The following is a 17201-nucleotide window of genomic DNA, read 5'->3' on the forward strand; positions in this document are numbered from 1 at the left end:
TAGGCTAAGCATGTCCTGTAAATAGCTTATTTTCTGCCACGGACCGGCTCATATCCTTATCATAGAGACAATGAGAAAATGAATGCTGCCCCCTCTGAATTTTGGCTTGCATGACATCCCTGCCCTGTGGTATATATTTATTCCCACGCATATATTTATTTGCAAAGATCGCCGACATGCCCTTTTATGAATTTGAGCCCCCGCCCCTCTAACATCCTCTGCACATGCCTGATAAACAGATGAGAGCATGGTCAAGACGATTGGTAACTTCTGGTATTGTTAGTGCTGGCGTTTCTCAAATATGTTGAAAGGGATTTTTCCACCAGCCTTTAACTCTGTCCACCATCTGCCACTAAGCGATCCCCCTTTGTGCTGCAGCAGTTTCACACAACACTTTAGCGTTATCGGCTCCCTTAGCCTTGGGCTAGCTAGTCTCTGGGATAACGCCGACTTTAGCCCAGGTAAAAAAAAGCTATGCTAAAATGCTAAAAGGGTTATCTCTGTTGTCTGTGTGAGAAGGGATAGACGACTGGGCAAAGAAGAATGCAAGTGTTAGCCATGGGTGAAAATAGGTTAAGCCAACCCTTGACCAACTGTTAGCCCAGGGTGAAGCTAACCCTAGGCTAAGCTACTGTAGTGTGCTGTGTGAAAAGCCCTAATGTACTGTAAAATGCAGTGTCAGAGGCTGTCAATGTTCTTACAGGAATGATAATCATGTCTCAAAATGAATGTACTCGTGATTTAGATGAACTGACAATTGGAGAGATGAATTCTTCATCCAACAGCACTGATGTATCTCTTCCCTCTGTCCTCAGGCTACCCCACAGGCTATACCACTGCTGCAGCTCCTACCTACACACCAAGCCTATACCAGACTGGCAGCCCGGGCTATCCCCAAGGTAAGAGCAGCTCACACACTCACACGCACGCGCACACATGCACGCACACACACACACACACACACACACACACACTAGGGATGTACCGATTTATCAGCTGTACATCGGTATGGGCTGATATTCGCCTTTGAGATGACATTGACCGATGGCAGTGGCCGATGTTTATTTGTTGCAAGTAGGTAGTTCTATAGACCAGTGGTTCTCAACTGGTCTAGCCTCACAGCCCACATTTTTCCTTAGTCATTACGTCGTGACCCAATTTTCAGAATTTAGCCTAACTTTGTAGCATCATTTAGACCCCTTCGCAACAAGCTAGCATGGCATGTTGGTACCAATGAATGCCTTAGGTCTTCTAGTTTCATATGGTACCAGTATCTTCACTCTGGCTTTAAAAATGAGCCTGCTACAGAGTCTGAAAGACAGTAATGTTGGCCGTGGACGCCAGCATCCTCAATGAGTGGATTTCTTTTTCTCATCCACACATCCGTGACCCACTCAAAACGAGCCGAGCCCGTGACCCACTTTTGGGTCCCGATCCACCAATTGAGAAACACTGCTATAGGGGCACGGTGGCGCAGTGGTAAGCGCTGTGGCCTCACAGCTAGAAGGTCCTGGGTTCGATTCCCACCTGGGACGCTGTGAGCGCTGAAGGAGTGCGTGCCCGTCCGCATGTCCTCGAGTGCCCACCGACCGGGTGGGGTCGTCAAAAAGGGCCTTTCTGTGTGGAGTTTGCATGTTCTCCCCGTGCCTTCTGGGGGTTTCCTTCAGTTAGGAACCCCACACCAAAGCATGCAGTATCCTGGTCGCTGAAGTGGTGCCTCCTCTGGTCGTTAGGGGCGCCTGTTCGGAGGGAGGGGAACTCGTTGGAATAGCGTGATCCTCCCATGTGCTATTTCCTACCGGTGAAGCTTCCCCTGTCAGTTGAAAAGAAGCGGCTGGCTATTGCCCATGTCTCGGAGGAAGCATGGAGCCAGTTTCGGCTCTCCCCAGATCGGCAGAGGGTGGAGTAGCAATCAGGATAAATAAATTAAAATTAGCACTAATGGGGGATAAAAAATCTGGGAAAAAATATTAAAAATAAAGAGAAACACTGCTATAGACGGTTTTCATGAAATTGTGTTGCTAGGGAACAGTTTGAAACCTAGCTTAATATGTCGTGTCAGTTATTGTACCAGCAAACACTGTAACAGGAAGTAAGCTTTGGGGAATTTAGAATGTTGAAGGGCTGAAAGACTTTAAAAAAGTTCAGTGTCATTTTTTATTCTTTTTTATGAAGATATCTTTGTTTCCCTGTCACAAAAGCGGAAATAAATAACAACAAAAACAAACAAACAAAAACATGGGCATCGGTTAACGGACAAATTGTTATTTTAAACATTAGGCTCTTTCACACACAGATCGCGCAAAAATTGCCGTTTAGGAGTCCCGCAAAGCTCGCACCCTCGCCACAGAAATTGCTTTCACACAGCGCCAAGCAGCACGGCCACTTTCCCGTGCTGTGGTGTACTTTCAGGTGAAATCCCCTGCTCCTGGATTGAAAGGCGAGCGGAGGGATTTCCAGCTCCTCCTAGCCCAAATAAATATTTTCATAGGTTAGTGTAGCCTAGGCTACTGTATGATGAACGAATTAATTCAACAACAATACTTCCCTCCCTCCTTCTCCTAGTCCGCTGAGCTGGGAGAGGATAGGTGCACTTGCATGGTGGGCGGACTCGCCAAAACGGGCTCCGCCGCCGCACTCGCAAGGTGGGCGGGCAGATCGATATGGTGTCCTACTAAAATTGAAACGATACACGACCGCCCGCATATCAAACAGCTGCAGTCTGCATAACGTTCGTCGGGGGAATAGTATGGGCTATAAATGCGACTAATAACGTTAGTAGTTTTTGTAAGGGAATGCACAGAGCTGATTTCGAGAGGGAATAACCTGGTCTGAGTCAGACCAACTCGCCACAGACAGCTATAGCCCTCTGAAGCTTATTATTATATCCGTTAATTGTAGCCTACCTACTAATGTCAACATCGTTTGAGCATAAAGCCTAACCGCACGGAGCATTCCTCCTGGCGTCCCTGCAGTCATGATTGTATAGGCTACTTTTTTTACTTTCACTCCTGCACTTTTCTTGATCACATGAGGTGATTTCCCCTGTAATTTTTTTATGAATGAGCTGACCATTCCCACCTTTTCCGGCTCGCTGCGACGACCTTTCAAGTGGAGGCGGGTTGCCAGGTAACCCGGCGCTGTTACTACCTCCCGTCGCGGGACAAAAGGCGTAAAACAATTGTCCACCAAAGCGCATTCACGACTTTCACATCGGAGGCGCGAATCCTATTTTCCGTGCATTTTTCGGCTTTCAAGGCCGGTGTGAAAGAGCCTACTGATATCGGCCCAAAATTTCACAATCGGTGCATCCCTAACACACACACACACATGCGCACAAGCGCACACACGCGTGCGCGCACACACTCGCTCCCCAGAGCAACCTCTTCAAGGCTGTGTACATGCTGTAATGGAATATTCTTTATAACATAGAATTTCTAGAGTTCCTGTCCAGTAAAATACATTTACATTATCTCTGACATTTTGCCTGTTCAGCCTTTCTAGTTGCTGACCTACATGTCTATTTAGCGCCCACTGGTGGAACAGCAGGTGTCATTTCACAGCAATGAGATAATCCTGTGTGTTATCTTACATCCTTACGCAGACATGGAAATGGATAGGATATCTGTAAGGTCGCTGGATAGTGCGGATAGATAGTGGTTGGTTGGCATGTGTCTATGTACAGTATGATGGAGAGATCACTCAGGAGGGAAGCAATAGTAGAGGGCAATGGCATATTAGTAATTGTGTGACGGTAACGGTAAGGCAACATTAAACATGGTGTCCCCCACAGATTAGGCAGTCCACCTTTGAGCCAATAGAGCAGTAACAACTTCAACAAATGTGAAATAAGTTTCAAAATGTCAAGTCAGACATTTTATAGGGTGGCTTGAATTGTCTGCTAGTCTCTTCTTTTTGGCATTTGTGGTGCCCCATTTATACTGTACATTGGTACAACTAAAAGAAGACAATCTTAAAAGGAAAAACAAAACTCAAAATTGTGGTTCCAGGCAGCCCATTGTTCCTGGAAGGATAGCTGGATTTGAGCACCACATTTGCATTGTGGGGGACAAGACATTCCGGAATAATCATTGGCCTGAATTGTGTCCAAATCTGATCAGTGGTGTCTGATGTGCCACAAGCATGAACAAATAAGGGGGGAAGACAAAAAAGACAGATATATCTGGATATTAAATATCCATCTAAAAAATCTGACAGACAGAAGAGGAAATTGTCAAGAGAATAAGCTAATTATGCATTTGTTTATGTGTTCGTTATGTGTGTGTGTCTGTGTGTGTGTGTGTGCGTGTGCGTGTGTGTGCGTGTGTGTGTGTGTGTGTGTGTGTGTGTGTGTGTGTGTGTGTGTGTGTGTCAGTGCTGCTGATGAAGCAGGGCTGGCCCCAGGCGTCGATGGAGGTGGCAGGGGCCCAAGAGGCCTCCTATGACCCGGCCATGGACGTGGGCTCAGAGGGTCGACAGTACCAGGCCTCAGCCGCAACATTCAGTAAATGTCTACCCATCACACACACACACACACACACACACACACACACACACACACACACACACACACACACACACACACACACACTGAACCATCAATACTACTGTATAATCAGCTTCACCCCATACACACAAACCTTTTCATTTATGTTAATTGAACTAATTAATTACATAATTTAATTAATACCAATGAAAGCAAATGCAAAGTAAAATATAGCCGCAAACGGCAATACCAGGGGTTCAAGCCTATTACTCCCAAAGGGGCTTGAATATCTGTCATATCTGTCATTGGGCCAGATTTCAGGGATTGGCCCAGTGGTATGGATGGTTAGAAAAACAGGAAATTAGGTGTTGGTTATATTGCCAAGATTGGTATTTTTTTTTTGTTTCTGAGTAGTGGGTGGGTTTCCGAGCCTATGTGCAAACTTTGGTTACTGTGAGCCTTAGGGTTTCTGAGATATACACGGTTTTACGGAAGGAAAATAATAAGAAAGAATAATAAGAAAGAAAGATAGATAGATAGATAGATAGATAGATAGATAGATAGATAGATAGATAGATAGATAGATAGATAGATAGATAGATAGATAGATAGATACAAACATAGCAAATACAATAGGGCTGGAACCCCTAACTACTCACATACATATTAGATTTACAGTATTGTGCAGCAGTGTACTTACTTCCATTGCTTTTGGATGTTGTGGCTATTGCCCCTACTGGTCAGCAGGCTAGATGACACTTTCTTAGAAGTACTGCTCCTAGAATAGATGTTGGGAAATTATTGGAAACTGCAGTGCATTCAATGTTACATTCAATGTTACATTGCTCAGAATGAGCAGTCATAGTGGAGATTGCTCAAAAGGAGCAGTCACAGTGGTTCTGAAATGAGGATGAATTAATAAATTAAAGATAACTCAATAATTATTACTACTCACAGTAATATAATACACAAATAACATTATGACCAAAAGATGATAGTTAAGACCAAATGTATAGTTATGCTCTAATTTAAGGTAAAACTACTAAATCATCCTCATCCCTAATGTGTGCACATACAAGCACGCACATACACAGATTCTGTTCAGTAGGTGTGTTATCAAAGTAGGGGTGGGGGAAAAAATCGATACACCACAGTATCGCGATATTTTGCCTGACGATATCGTATCGATATTTGGACGCCAAATATCGATATTGCAAAAAAAAAAAAAAAAAAAAAAAAAAAAATTTTTTTTTTTTTTTTTTTTTGCAGGCCATGCCAGGCCACCGGGCTACTATAAACTTTAGTTCCAAGGCCAGCAGTAAACAAACGGTAGCATATTTTCATTTTGTTTTAACAGTAACAGTTTTGTCATAACAGACAGTCATTTACAAATTCCCCAGTTACTGAATGGGCTGCACAAAATGTTTTGTGTAAGTGAAGTGAAGTTGCAAAAACTACATACGTACAGTAGTCCACACACACATCCAGTTAAGGTGGACTGTAAGTAGACTGTAACAAACAGTTCAGTTTGTCAGGTGCATGCAACTATGACATGACTTTATGAAAGTTGTTGGTCTGTCTACTTGACAATATTGCTGCAATAAAATGGTTGAAGTCAGATGTACAGACTGAAAAATTGTTCTTATATAAACCAGATGTTGACAAAGTTTTCCTTTGGGGACATCATTTGCAGTTGAAAAAGTAAGAAATCGCAATATATCGAAATATCGCAATATTCAATATATCGCTATATCGCAATATCGAAAATATCGCAGTATCGCAATACTATCGTATCGTGACTCAAGTATCGTTTCAGTATCGTATCGTGGGCATCTGGTGATTCCCACCCCTATATCAAAGGTATACGAAGATCGGATATGAAGGTAGTAGGCATCAGTTTTCTTACATTACATTTGTACATTCTTGAGAGTTATAGGGCCCTATCTTCGCAACGGCGGTAATTTTGCGTTAGCGCCCGTTTTGGCGTTGCGCTTCACGTCATCTCGGCGCAAACCTCCATAGGCGTATTTATGCCCATAACAGGATTCACAAGGTGAGATCACTCCCCTTAAAAGCCACAGCCGCCATCACGTCTGTCACAGCAGCTTCTTTCTTGCTCAGTGCAAGCAGAGTGACAGAGTGAGAGAGAGAGAGAGAAAAGAGAGAGGGAGAGAGTCAGAGAGAGAGAGAGAGGGGGGAGAGAATGAGAGAAGGAAGAGAGAATTGGAGGATGAACCAGTTCGGCTGTAACGAAAATTGATGCTTTTGTAATTAGTAGCCTATTAATTATTCGTTTCGCTCATATAGGCTATAACATACACATTTAAAAATATTAGTTTCTTTAATAGGGTAGGGATGTGTGAGATTTTAATTCTAGCCTATTTCAATAGCCTATACCAGAATTGTCGACTCGGGTTAAGCTATTGTTGCATGGGGCAATGGTGCAGGGAGAGCGGTTACTGTATAGCCTACTGGCCGGTGTTGTGTCAAAAAGTGATTTGCTGCCAGAAACTGATTTCGATCCGCGGGACCGCGCACAGCACTGCCTCAGTGCCTCTACCCACCCTGTGCACCGACCCACGCTGCCTGCCTACCCGGCCCAGCTCACACCTTCTCCAGGGAGACCCCCCTCCAGGAACCGGCACACTAGCCGAACACTTAAAATGAATGAATGAATGAATGAATGAGCTTTATTTGTCATTGTCACAAAAAAAGTTTTAAGAACAACGAAATTGAAGCAATCCCCTAGGTGCGTTTAGACAATAAGTTAGGTAATAAAGATAATGGTATAAAAGTAACAAGGTAATAAAGGGTAAAAGTGTCTAGTGTATCACAGTATGAGGTAATAAAATAAAAAGTAAAAAGTGTCTAGTGTCAGGTTTGTTCTGTGTACACTCTATATACATTCCACTTACATTCCCCTTAGCAATTACATTCCCCTTAGCGTCTTGCGCAGTCCTATATACATTAAGCATCGACATTGAACTTGGTTCTGTGTGTGCATTTTTGAACATTCTATGTACATATTCTTATTATTATTCTATATATTCTATATATATCTATATATATGTATATATTTATTCTATATACTGTATACAGTCTACATACAGTATATCTAAGATAACTGTGTTAGCGCATGTTGAGCGCAGCTATGGCTCTTGGAAATAAACTGTCTCTGAACCCGCTCGTTCGTGCCCTCATTGCTCTGTAGCGTCTGCCCGAGGGCAGCAGTTCAAAGTGGCAGTGCCCGGGGTGGGATGGGTATTTGAGGATGCTGTGGGCTTTCCTGAGACAGCAGGAGCTGTACAGGTCAGCCAGGGGGGGGAGGGGGCAGCCGACGATCTTCTGGGCGGTGTTGACGACTCTCTGGAGCGCCTTCCTCTCCGCGGCTGTACAGCTGCAGAACCAGCAAAAACAAAAGCACCCCTCCCCGCACTACACACAGACTCCCGACCCACCAGACCCTCGTTCCCCTGGTAATCCAATTCAAAACGCACAAAACCATGACAAACGAATTCTCATTTTTAAATCAAGGTGTGTTTTTTTCTGCAGTGTAGGTTAGTTGAAAATCAACGTGGCATTCTGAGGAGGGAAGTGTGTCAGCGCACAAGCCGTGTGTAATGGGCCTATCCAAGCGAGGATTTCCTGCACTGCGCGGAGAATACTGTCTGCGCTCAGGCATATGCCTGGCGTAGAGGATTTTTTTCCGCTAAGACCAGCTATTTGGTGGCGTTAAAATTGAGAGCACCCAAGGCCTTTGTGCTGGAACGCCTATTTTGGCACAGGGAACGCCCAAACCTCTGTTTACGCTCGGAACATAGCGACGGTATCTTCGCCAGAGTGCAAAATGACACTTGCAGGAGGGAGATGATAGGCTAGAGGCCCACGGACACGCCTGGGCCACGCCTACACCTGTGTCTGCGCTCAGTGTGCGAACTATACTGTGGCTTTCGGGGGAGCCGACTTTTGACGGGCTCAAATTCATAAAAGGGCACTACAGACACTACAGAAATTTGAGGCAATTTGAAGGCCAATTTAAGGGTATAACTCATTTTAAATCAGCACGCTCAAAGACACGGATACAGCTCTTGTCTGTTCCACTTTTCTCTCCAAGAGAGAAAAGCGCGCTGCGCACACAGAGAGGGAGGGAGGGTGAGAGAGCACAGAAAGGCGAAACGGGCGCACTGCTCTCCATATACACTGCATCCACATTCACAAGAACATGATATCTCTGCCCAACACTTTTATCCACTCCATAACGCACATGTCCCACTCACTGTGAAGTTCCTGACGCATTCCATCTCACAAACAGTCCTCCATATGCGGGAGGACTCAGAGGTAGGCTATTCCAGCTTCACCTCGTCGTCACTTTTTCCACATCTGCGTTTGAAGTAGAAGCGACTTGTTGCTGTTCAACTGACGGCTGCTTCCATTTCTTCGTGAATGTAAAGTTTGTCAAACTGCCTTGTTTTCTTTTTGACATCTTGCTGTTGTTTTAAATCTGACCTGCCCGCGTGAGTGACGTTTGATTTGCACCTGCGCCGCCACGCTTCGATGTGGTGATGATAAGAATAACATGCATGTCGGTATAGGGGCTTACAGTGAATTTGACAGTGATTGAGCACACTCTGAATCATACGATTAAAATAGCGTAATTTTACGCATTATTCACTATGAAGGTACAGAAAAAGAAATAGAAAATACATGGGGTAATATATATTAGTCAATAATTTAGAGACCCCCCCCAAATTTCACAAGTCAGCCTTTCAGGGGGTCTACTACTTCTTTAAGGGGAGCCAAAGCCCCCCCAGCTCCCCCGTAGTTCGCACCCTGTCTGCGCTTAGATCCCAGCGCAAAACTGGATGGTAGAGGCAGACGATAGCTTAAGACGCAGGGAAGATAGCAATAAGAGGCGCGCAAACGGCAGCGCAAATGATAGCGCCGTACGACGATAGGGCCCATAAAGTTTCTGCTCTCTCTGTCCTATAGGATATACAGCTGGGAGCTCTTACAAGGTTCCCCCTACCCAGTCCAATGGGGCACCCCCACCCTACTCCCCATCCACTACCCCGTACCCTGCAGCCATGTACCCCATCAGGAGTGTCTACCCACAACAGAACCTTTATGCCCAGGTATGTACCCCATCAGGAGTGTCTCCCCACAACATAACCTTTATGCCCAGGTATGTACCCCATCAGGAGTGTCTACCCACAACAGAAGCTTTAAGCCCAGGTATGTACCCCATCAGGAGTGTCTACCCACAACAGAAGCTTTAAGCCCAGGTATGTACCCCATCAGGAGTGTCTACCCACAACAGAAGCTTTATGCCCAGGTATGTACCCCATCAGGAGTGTCTACCCACAACAGAAGCTTTATGCCCTGGTATGTACCCCATCAGGAGTGTCTACCCACAACAGAAGCTTTATGCCCAGGTATGTACCCCATCAGGAGTGTCTCCCCACAACATAACCTTTATGCCCAGGTATGTACCCCATCAGGAGTGTCTACCCACAACAGAAGCTTTAAGCCCAGGTATGTACCCCATCAGGAGTGTCTACCCACAACAGAAGCTTTATGCCCAGGTATGTACCCCATCAGGAGTGTCTACCCACAACAGAAGCTTTATGCCCAGGTATGTACCCCATCAGGAATGTCTACCTACAACAGAACCTTTATGCCCAGGTATGTACCCCATCAGGAGTGTCTACCCACAACAGAAGCTTTATGCCCAGGTATGTACCCCATCAGGAGTGTCTACCCACAACAGAAGCTTTATGCCCAGGTATGTACCCCATCAGGAGTGTCTACCCATAACAGAAGCTTTATGCCCAGGTATGTACCCCATCAGGAGTGTCTACCTACAACAGAAGCTTTATGCCCCGGTATGTACCCCATCAGGAGTGTCTACCCACAACAGAAGCTTTAAGCCCAGGTATGTACCCCATCAGGAGTGTCTACCCACAACAGAAGCTTTATGCCCAGGTATGTACCCCATCGGGAATGTCTACCTACAACAGAACCTTTATACCCAGGTATGTACCCCATCAGGAGTGTCTACCCACAACAGAAGCTTTATGCCCAGGTATGTACCCCATCAGGAGTGTCTACCCACAACAGAAGCTTTATGCCCAGGTATGTACCCCATCAGGAGTGTCTACCCACAACAGAAGCTTTATGCCCAGATATGTACCCCATCAGGAGTGTTTACCCACAACAGAAGCTTTATGCCCAGGTATGTACCCCATCAGGAGTGTCTACCCACAACAGAAGCTTTATGCCCAGTTATGTACCCCATCAGGAGTGTCTACCCACAACAGAAGCTTTATGCCCAGGTATGTACCCCATCAGGAGTGTCTACCCACAACAGAAGCTTTATGCCCAGGTGAGACATCCTCCTGATTCTGCATTTTGTCCACAATACATTGAGAATGCATCACTAATAGAAGAGGTCGACCAAGCATAACCACTTTATCTGGCTTTGTTTTGGGGGTATGTGTGAATTCTCAGTTTGTTTAGCATTACTTATGGGGACCCATTTTGTATTTGACCATTTACCTAAAGCTACTACAGTAGTACGTGAAACTTGATGACTTTGCCGACACCTTGAGTAGTTTTTTACATCAACTCAGTCTCCACTGCATTTGTTCACCACTCTGCAAACTGCAGAGACAAATGTGTCTGCAGAAGAGCTGACAAAGAAGTGTCATAATGCAAACTGATTAAAGGAACTGGAATAAACTTGAGGCAAATGGCATTTGTAGTAATTAGCAATTGAGCAAGCATTTTTACAAGAGAACAGAAAAATGCTGAAAGTCCAGAAATGACTGTTAGCCTTGTTTACAGGCAAACCCAGGCTGCAGTGAGGTTAGCATTTGGTGAATTAATTTGACAATATTGAGTATTGAGGTAAATATTCCACATGCAGGGGTTTTCATTTCATTTTGCCCAAATATAATCCATATCTACGGAAAATGTAAACTTGATATTCTGCTTTACAAGCTACTTAGCAGCTAGTAAGTGGCTGCAGCTGTTTGGATGGGATAAAATAGGTATAGCTTAGCAAGCTAACATCAATTGCTGAGCCTACCAGAGCTAAAGTTGTAGGCATTTTAGGCTACCTCAGGTAATGTTACATATCAGGAAGACCACCACTCTCCAGGAGGCAGGATTGGTGAACATGTGAGTGCTGTGTGCATTTACTGATGTATTCAAGTTCACAAAATTCAACACGTTATCGCTGCCTATTGGGGCCTCCAATGTGTGGAAATATGGGGGATTGATTGTAGCCTGGGTAAACCCATCCCCCACGTGACCTGCTCTCAGACCTGTTCTCAGTCACTATGTGACTGGGAACTGAGAGAGCAGGTCACGTGGGGGCTGGGTTTACCTAGGCTAGATTGATTGTGTCATAGGGTGGCATCATTGTCTTTTTAAACATGTGAAAGTGATTAATAAATGTGTTAATAATGTTAATAAATCTGCCATGGCGGATCTAGCATGCAGTCCATTGAACTTGCACAGGAGCTAAGGCAGTGATAATGTTAACTGTAGAAGAAAAGTTCAAATTGCTGAGCCACACATTTTGCACCCTGCAATGACAGCTTACATGTAGCAGAGACCTCGTTTAATGACAATGACATTTCCTTGTGACAAAAAAGCAATCTCTCTCTTGTGCTCTCCACTCAATCCGCTTCCCTCTCTGTCTCTACCTGTCATCTGTCCCTAATTATACATCCGTCCCTCTATCCCCTTCTCAGGGTGCGTACTACACACAGCCGATGTACGCAGCGCAGCCTCACGTCATCCACCACACCACCGTAGTACAACCTAACAGCATCCCGTCGGCTCTGTACCCGACCCCGCTGCAGACTGCGGGGCCCCGGTCTAACGCCATGGCCCTGGGCATGGTGACCGGCACCACCATGGCCATGTCTGCTGGTGAGCGGGTTCATTACAGTCAACACTGAAATCCACAGATACTTGGATTAATGGCAGTTAATAATCTAGTTATAATGGATGCTATGACACATGCTTTGCACATCCTCTACTGTATCTATGTTGTAAATCCATCACATTGTCAGATTTTTGTCATCTGTTGTATATTGCATAACCTGATAATGTCACCCCCCCCCCCCCCTTTGTCTCACACCAAGGTGAAAAAAAGCTTCACTCACTCGAGTTTGACTGCGCCACTTATTCGGGAATTTGGTGCCATTCGCGCCATGAGATTTTGCTTCATCCGCCTCATTCACACCGCCTGAGGCAAAACGGCATCTGCTCGTGTGTTTGCATCGACTTTATATGTAATCTCAACGCACAAATTTGAGAATTTCGCCATGGTGTGCTGAGTTGTAAATAGTTAGCAATTATTAGCATGCTAGTTAGCTAGTATCACGAAGGTAACAAAACATTTATCAAATCAGTAACCACTCCCAAAATAAATAATGTGAGTGAAAGCGTGCGTGCAGGTGATACACCTCGCGTGGGACACGTGATGTCTGTTAATTTGAAAACATCATGTTTGTTATGTTTAAACGTCTGTTATGTTTAGGCAACTAAAACAACTTGGATAAGGTTAGTGTTGTGGTTTGGGTTTGGGTTACTGTTCAAAACGGAACACGTCAGGAGGCAAACCGGCTCTCTCACAACGAGGAAGTTGAAAGACGAGGACGTTACCGGTCTGCCAATCCCACCCCTTCACCCTCAATTGTCAGCGAGCTATTTCAAGATCAGTCGTTGCTTTAAAGACCGCAAGAGGTCGCTGCTACTTCCTGGTTACAGTTCCCGACTCTGGTGTCTGTACTGCACGTCATGCACCCAGAAACCCCGGTTGTGTCTGTAATGCAAGGAAGCTTAATATCATCTAGTTACCTAACTAGATGATTGTTTAATTAGGTATCTCATTTTAATATAGGTGATTAAAAAATAACTTGTTTCAGACGTCCTCATTCTTGAAGGTAGCATCGCACACGACAGGTCGCACTGGTGCTGTTTCCATTGAATAGACAGACCTTTTCTGACCAAGCTTGATGAAGTTGTTTCCCAAAGCATTTGGCAACAAATTAGGATACAACTGCATGGCTGATGGCTGTTTTCTCTAACGTTATTATAATCCAAACAGGTCGAGGCTTCACAGGCGAACGTTTCATTGTTTTTACACTTTTAATTTGAAGGCGAAGAAGGGAAATGGTACGTGTGAAATGATAGAATTGACAGACCAGTGTCAATAGGCTCGTTTGAGATGACTGCCGCCTCGCCTGGAAAGCAGACGAGAGCAGGCGAGCACAGTCAGGCGAGGCGTCAACAAGTCGAACACCCCCGACGGCACACTTCCTGCTGCTTTTCTTCTTCTACAGTTTTGTTTAACAGCGGTTTGTAAACAAATTAAAACATGCATTAGCACCACCCACACTCACTGCTCAAATAACACAGCCCTTCAGATTCCTTATTTTAATTTTAATGTAGGCATTCCAGGTGGTATTTATGTAAAATATGGAGTGACAGCTTGGAATAGATATAAAATTTAAGTTTCTACACTTCACTGTGGGTCTGTGATGCACCTGTTTTGAACCAATGGGCGCTCAGCTTGATGCGTTTCTCGTCATCCTCTGTCATCCACAGTCGGACGCAGTTGGTGGGGAGCAACTGCGGCGCCTCGCTCCAAATCTGCGCCCGCCTCGCTCTCGCGAGAGTCACGTGACTCACGCAGTCGGGCAGGACGGAGCAAGTCGGACAACTTTCTAACCATCATGCAACGGGGCAAGCAAGGCGCTGGTCGAATCTGCGCAGAATTTGCTCATCTCAAACGAGCCTAATTCAATCTACGATCACACCATTTCCCGTTTCGGCCTTCAAATTAAAAGCGTGAAACCAAGCTAACGAGAACATTGCATTTCACCAACAAATTGGTAACGTTACTTAAAGTCCCTGGAAACCAAAATCCACAAAAACGTTCTAACTATGTTATTTAGGGTCTTATGTTAGTAATTTTGTGCCTCCGAAATTATTATACATTACTTTCAACCCAAAGCCTTAAAATCGACACTTTTCTACAAGATTCTACAAAGTACTTCCTCATTGAAGACAGCAGTGCGCAAGGTGCTAAAACGCAGGAGCTTATGACGTCATAAGCTCTATATAACCTTTGTACACGCGCGCAATCCGCACCCACCCTCCTTTTGTCCGTTCTTTGCCCCCAGTGACAGCGCTCCCTCAGTGTCTCTCTGTCTGCCTCCCACTCTGTGCCTCTCTCTCTCTCTCTCTCTCTCTCTCTCTCTCTCTCTCTCTACCACCCACACACACACACACACACACACCACTCGATCTCTTTCTCCGTTTCCCTCCCCCCCTCTGTCTCGCGCTCTCTCTCTCTCGGAAAACCTGCTGCAGACGGGACACGCCCACACAGTCCGCGGGAGAAAATACACTCTAAAAAATAATTGATTCTGATGAGTTTTGCCACGACTGTCAAACCTAAATTTATATACTTTGCGACGTTCATCATCGTTCAAATTTGGCTGGTGGCTTATTAACATAGGGTCCTGTGATGTGATGAACTCAAAATGCTAAATAATAAAGAAATATTTCTGGTTTCCAGGGACATTAAGCAATGACAGCTTGTCATTTAATAAAGCACGGTTAAAACGAACTCCACTTACACTTGAAGGTCTGCCATGCTGCTATCCTCCTGGCTGTACAGTGTAGTCCTGCTTTGGGGCACGCGGAGCGGGTTTTCTAAACTAACGTTAACGTTAGCAACCTAACTAGCCGGCTGCTGTCCACAACAGAGTCAGGTAAGATGCTTCATACTATTGTTCAAAAGTGACTTTCCTGACACTGTACAAACATCTGACTGCACTGAAATTAAGTAAAGGTTGACGTTATTGACTATTCTAGAATAAAAATGAAAAGAAAGTGACAGATTATTTTATTGTTATTTAGCCAACGTTGTTTCACTTTTTTCTGATGCGGTCAGCTTTGTGGGCGTCGCCATTAGGAGCTCGCTCGGGCTCGCTTCGTTCTTCTTCGTCGTTTTGGAAGGGGTGCAAGGTATTATGGGATATCCTAACCCACCAAAGTGTGCATGGTATGGTTCCTCGAAAATTATCCATAACCAGGTACCTAGAAAGGTTGCAAATTCAGTGAACTTATGTATCAAACTGGTTTCAGACAGCCTAATTACCTAGAAATGCCACCTATATTGCTCGTTCACTTGAGAATTAGACAGGCCCCCCATGTTCGGCTCTTCACACAGGTCATAGGTGATGACACTTGACCCCCTGTGTTTCTGTGTGTGGTACCCAGGCACCCTGCTGACCACGCCCCAGCACAGCCAGCACATTGGAGGGCCTCCAGTGACTGTACCCACATACCGGCCCCAGGGGGCCCCCGGCTACAGCTACCTACCTTCACATTGGTAGAGCTGGCCTCATGTAAGCGCTGAACTCTTATATCAGAAGTAAACAAGGGCATGGGGGAAAAAATGCAGAATGGTTTCAGCTTAACGAACTGTGTTTAAATATAAAAAATAAATCTAACTTCATGATATTCACTGGAAATAACAAGAAATATTTTAGTAATAGTGCCAAAATTGTAGTCAATGGGAATGAACTCATTTAGGTCTCATTTACTAGATTCTTCAGAATTCTGATTGATGAGAAACTGAATTGGAAAAACTACATTCATCTTGTCTGTAATAAAATAATGTAATCAATTGGTATCAGAAAAATATCTAAGCTGGTTAATCAATCATGTCCTTTATTACAGTTTAATTTACCCACATCTCTTTTATGGAAATATCGTATAGGCAAGTACATATATCTCCATTCTACACAGCATTTACATCATACCCCAAAAAATGTTAGGTTGCCTACATTTTTTAAGAGATTTGAACCTTCAGCTCCTCATGTAATAATGTAATAATCATGTAATAATCCTGTTGACATTCTACATGACAATTTACCATGAATGTAATACATTTATTTTCCTTTTTATTAACGGGAAGGTTGAGATATGTTCAGTTTTCAAAAATGTAATGATAAATTAATTTAATTTTTTTAATACACAGATATTCACATATTTGCTTAATAACTATGGTGCTACCACTGGAACAAATCACTATGTCTTTGGTGATTATTGTAAATGTCCACTATCCTGTTCCCAAACTTAGGGTCACGACCCTAAGTGGGGTCGCCTGGAATTCGAATAGGGTAAAAAAAAAAAAGGAAATTCCACCAGACCCAATTCAATACTTTAGTTCTGAGTTTAAAGTGATAATTTCTAAGATTTCAGCTTTGTTCTCTTGGGTGACACCTATGGCAATGAGTGGTAATTGCAGGTGCAATCCACACAGTGTTGCATTATGTGACATTATTAATGTCACATAATGTCACTATATACTGCAAAGGCTTCCATCAATGGACCATAGCCTCAATCAACATTGTTCAGTGACTCTTATTTTTATTTATTCTTTTAGATGCAAATCTTTGAGATTATAACTTTAAAGGGGGACTTACCCCCCCAGATATGTGACAAAACGGCATGCTGCTTATTTGAAAAAACCTATGGGAAAAACCAAGATATGAATGTCTCCTCTTCTCTCACTATACTCTTTGGCTGTGCTCAAACAGGAATTTTTTACCGGAAATCGACGCCATGACAGTTTGCCCACCGCCTAAAAAAGTTATATGAGAGCTACATAATCTTTATAAATATC

At 44.2% G+C, this 17201-nt stretch overlaps 1 protein-coding gene across 1 annotated transcript in view; it reads left to right on the forward strand.

Moving 5' to 3' along the window:
* LOC310781802 (protein FAM168A-like) overlaps positions 1-15906 on the forward strand; it is a gene marked incomplete at both ends in the record, with an annotated part of 60198 nt that extends 44292 nt beyond the window's left edge. Inside the window, 5 exons of the mRNA XM_083642431.1 lie at positions 816-899; positions 4376-4504; positions 9476-9618; positions 12244-12424; positions 15791-15906. Coding sequence (XP_083498557.1) covers positions 816-899; positions 4376-4504; positions 9476-9618; positions 12244-12424; positions 15791-15906 — 653 coding nt within the window. The remainder of the gene's footprint in view (positions 1-815; positions 900-4375; positions 4505-9475; positions 9619-12243; positions 12425-15790) is intronic.
* Positions 15907-17201: the final 1295 nt, after the last annotated feature.

The sequence above is a fragment of the Poromitra crassiceps genome (assembly GCF_964638095.1).
Source record: "Poromitra crassiceps genome assembly, chromosome: 1".
Taxonomy (NCBI): domain Eukaryota; kingdom Metazoa; phylum Chordata; class Actinopteri; order Beryciformes; family Melamphaidae; genus Poromitra; species Poromitra crassiceps.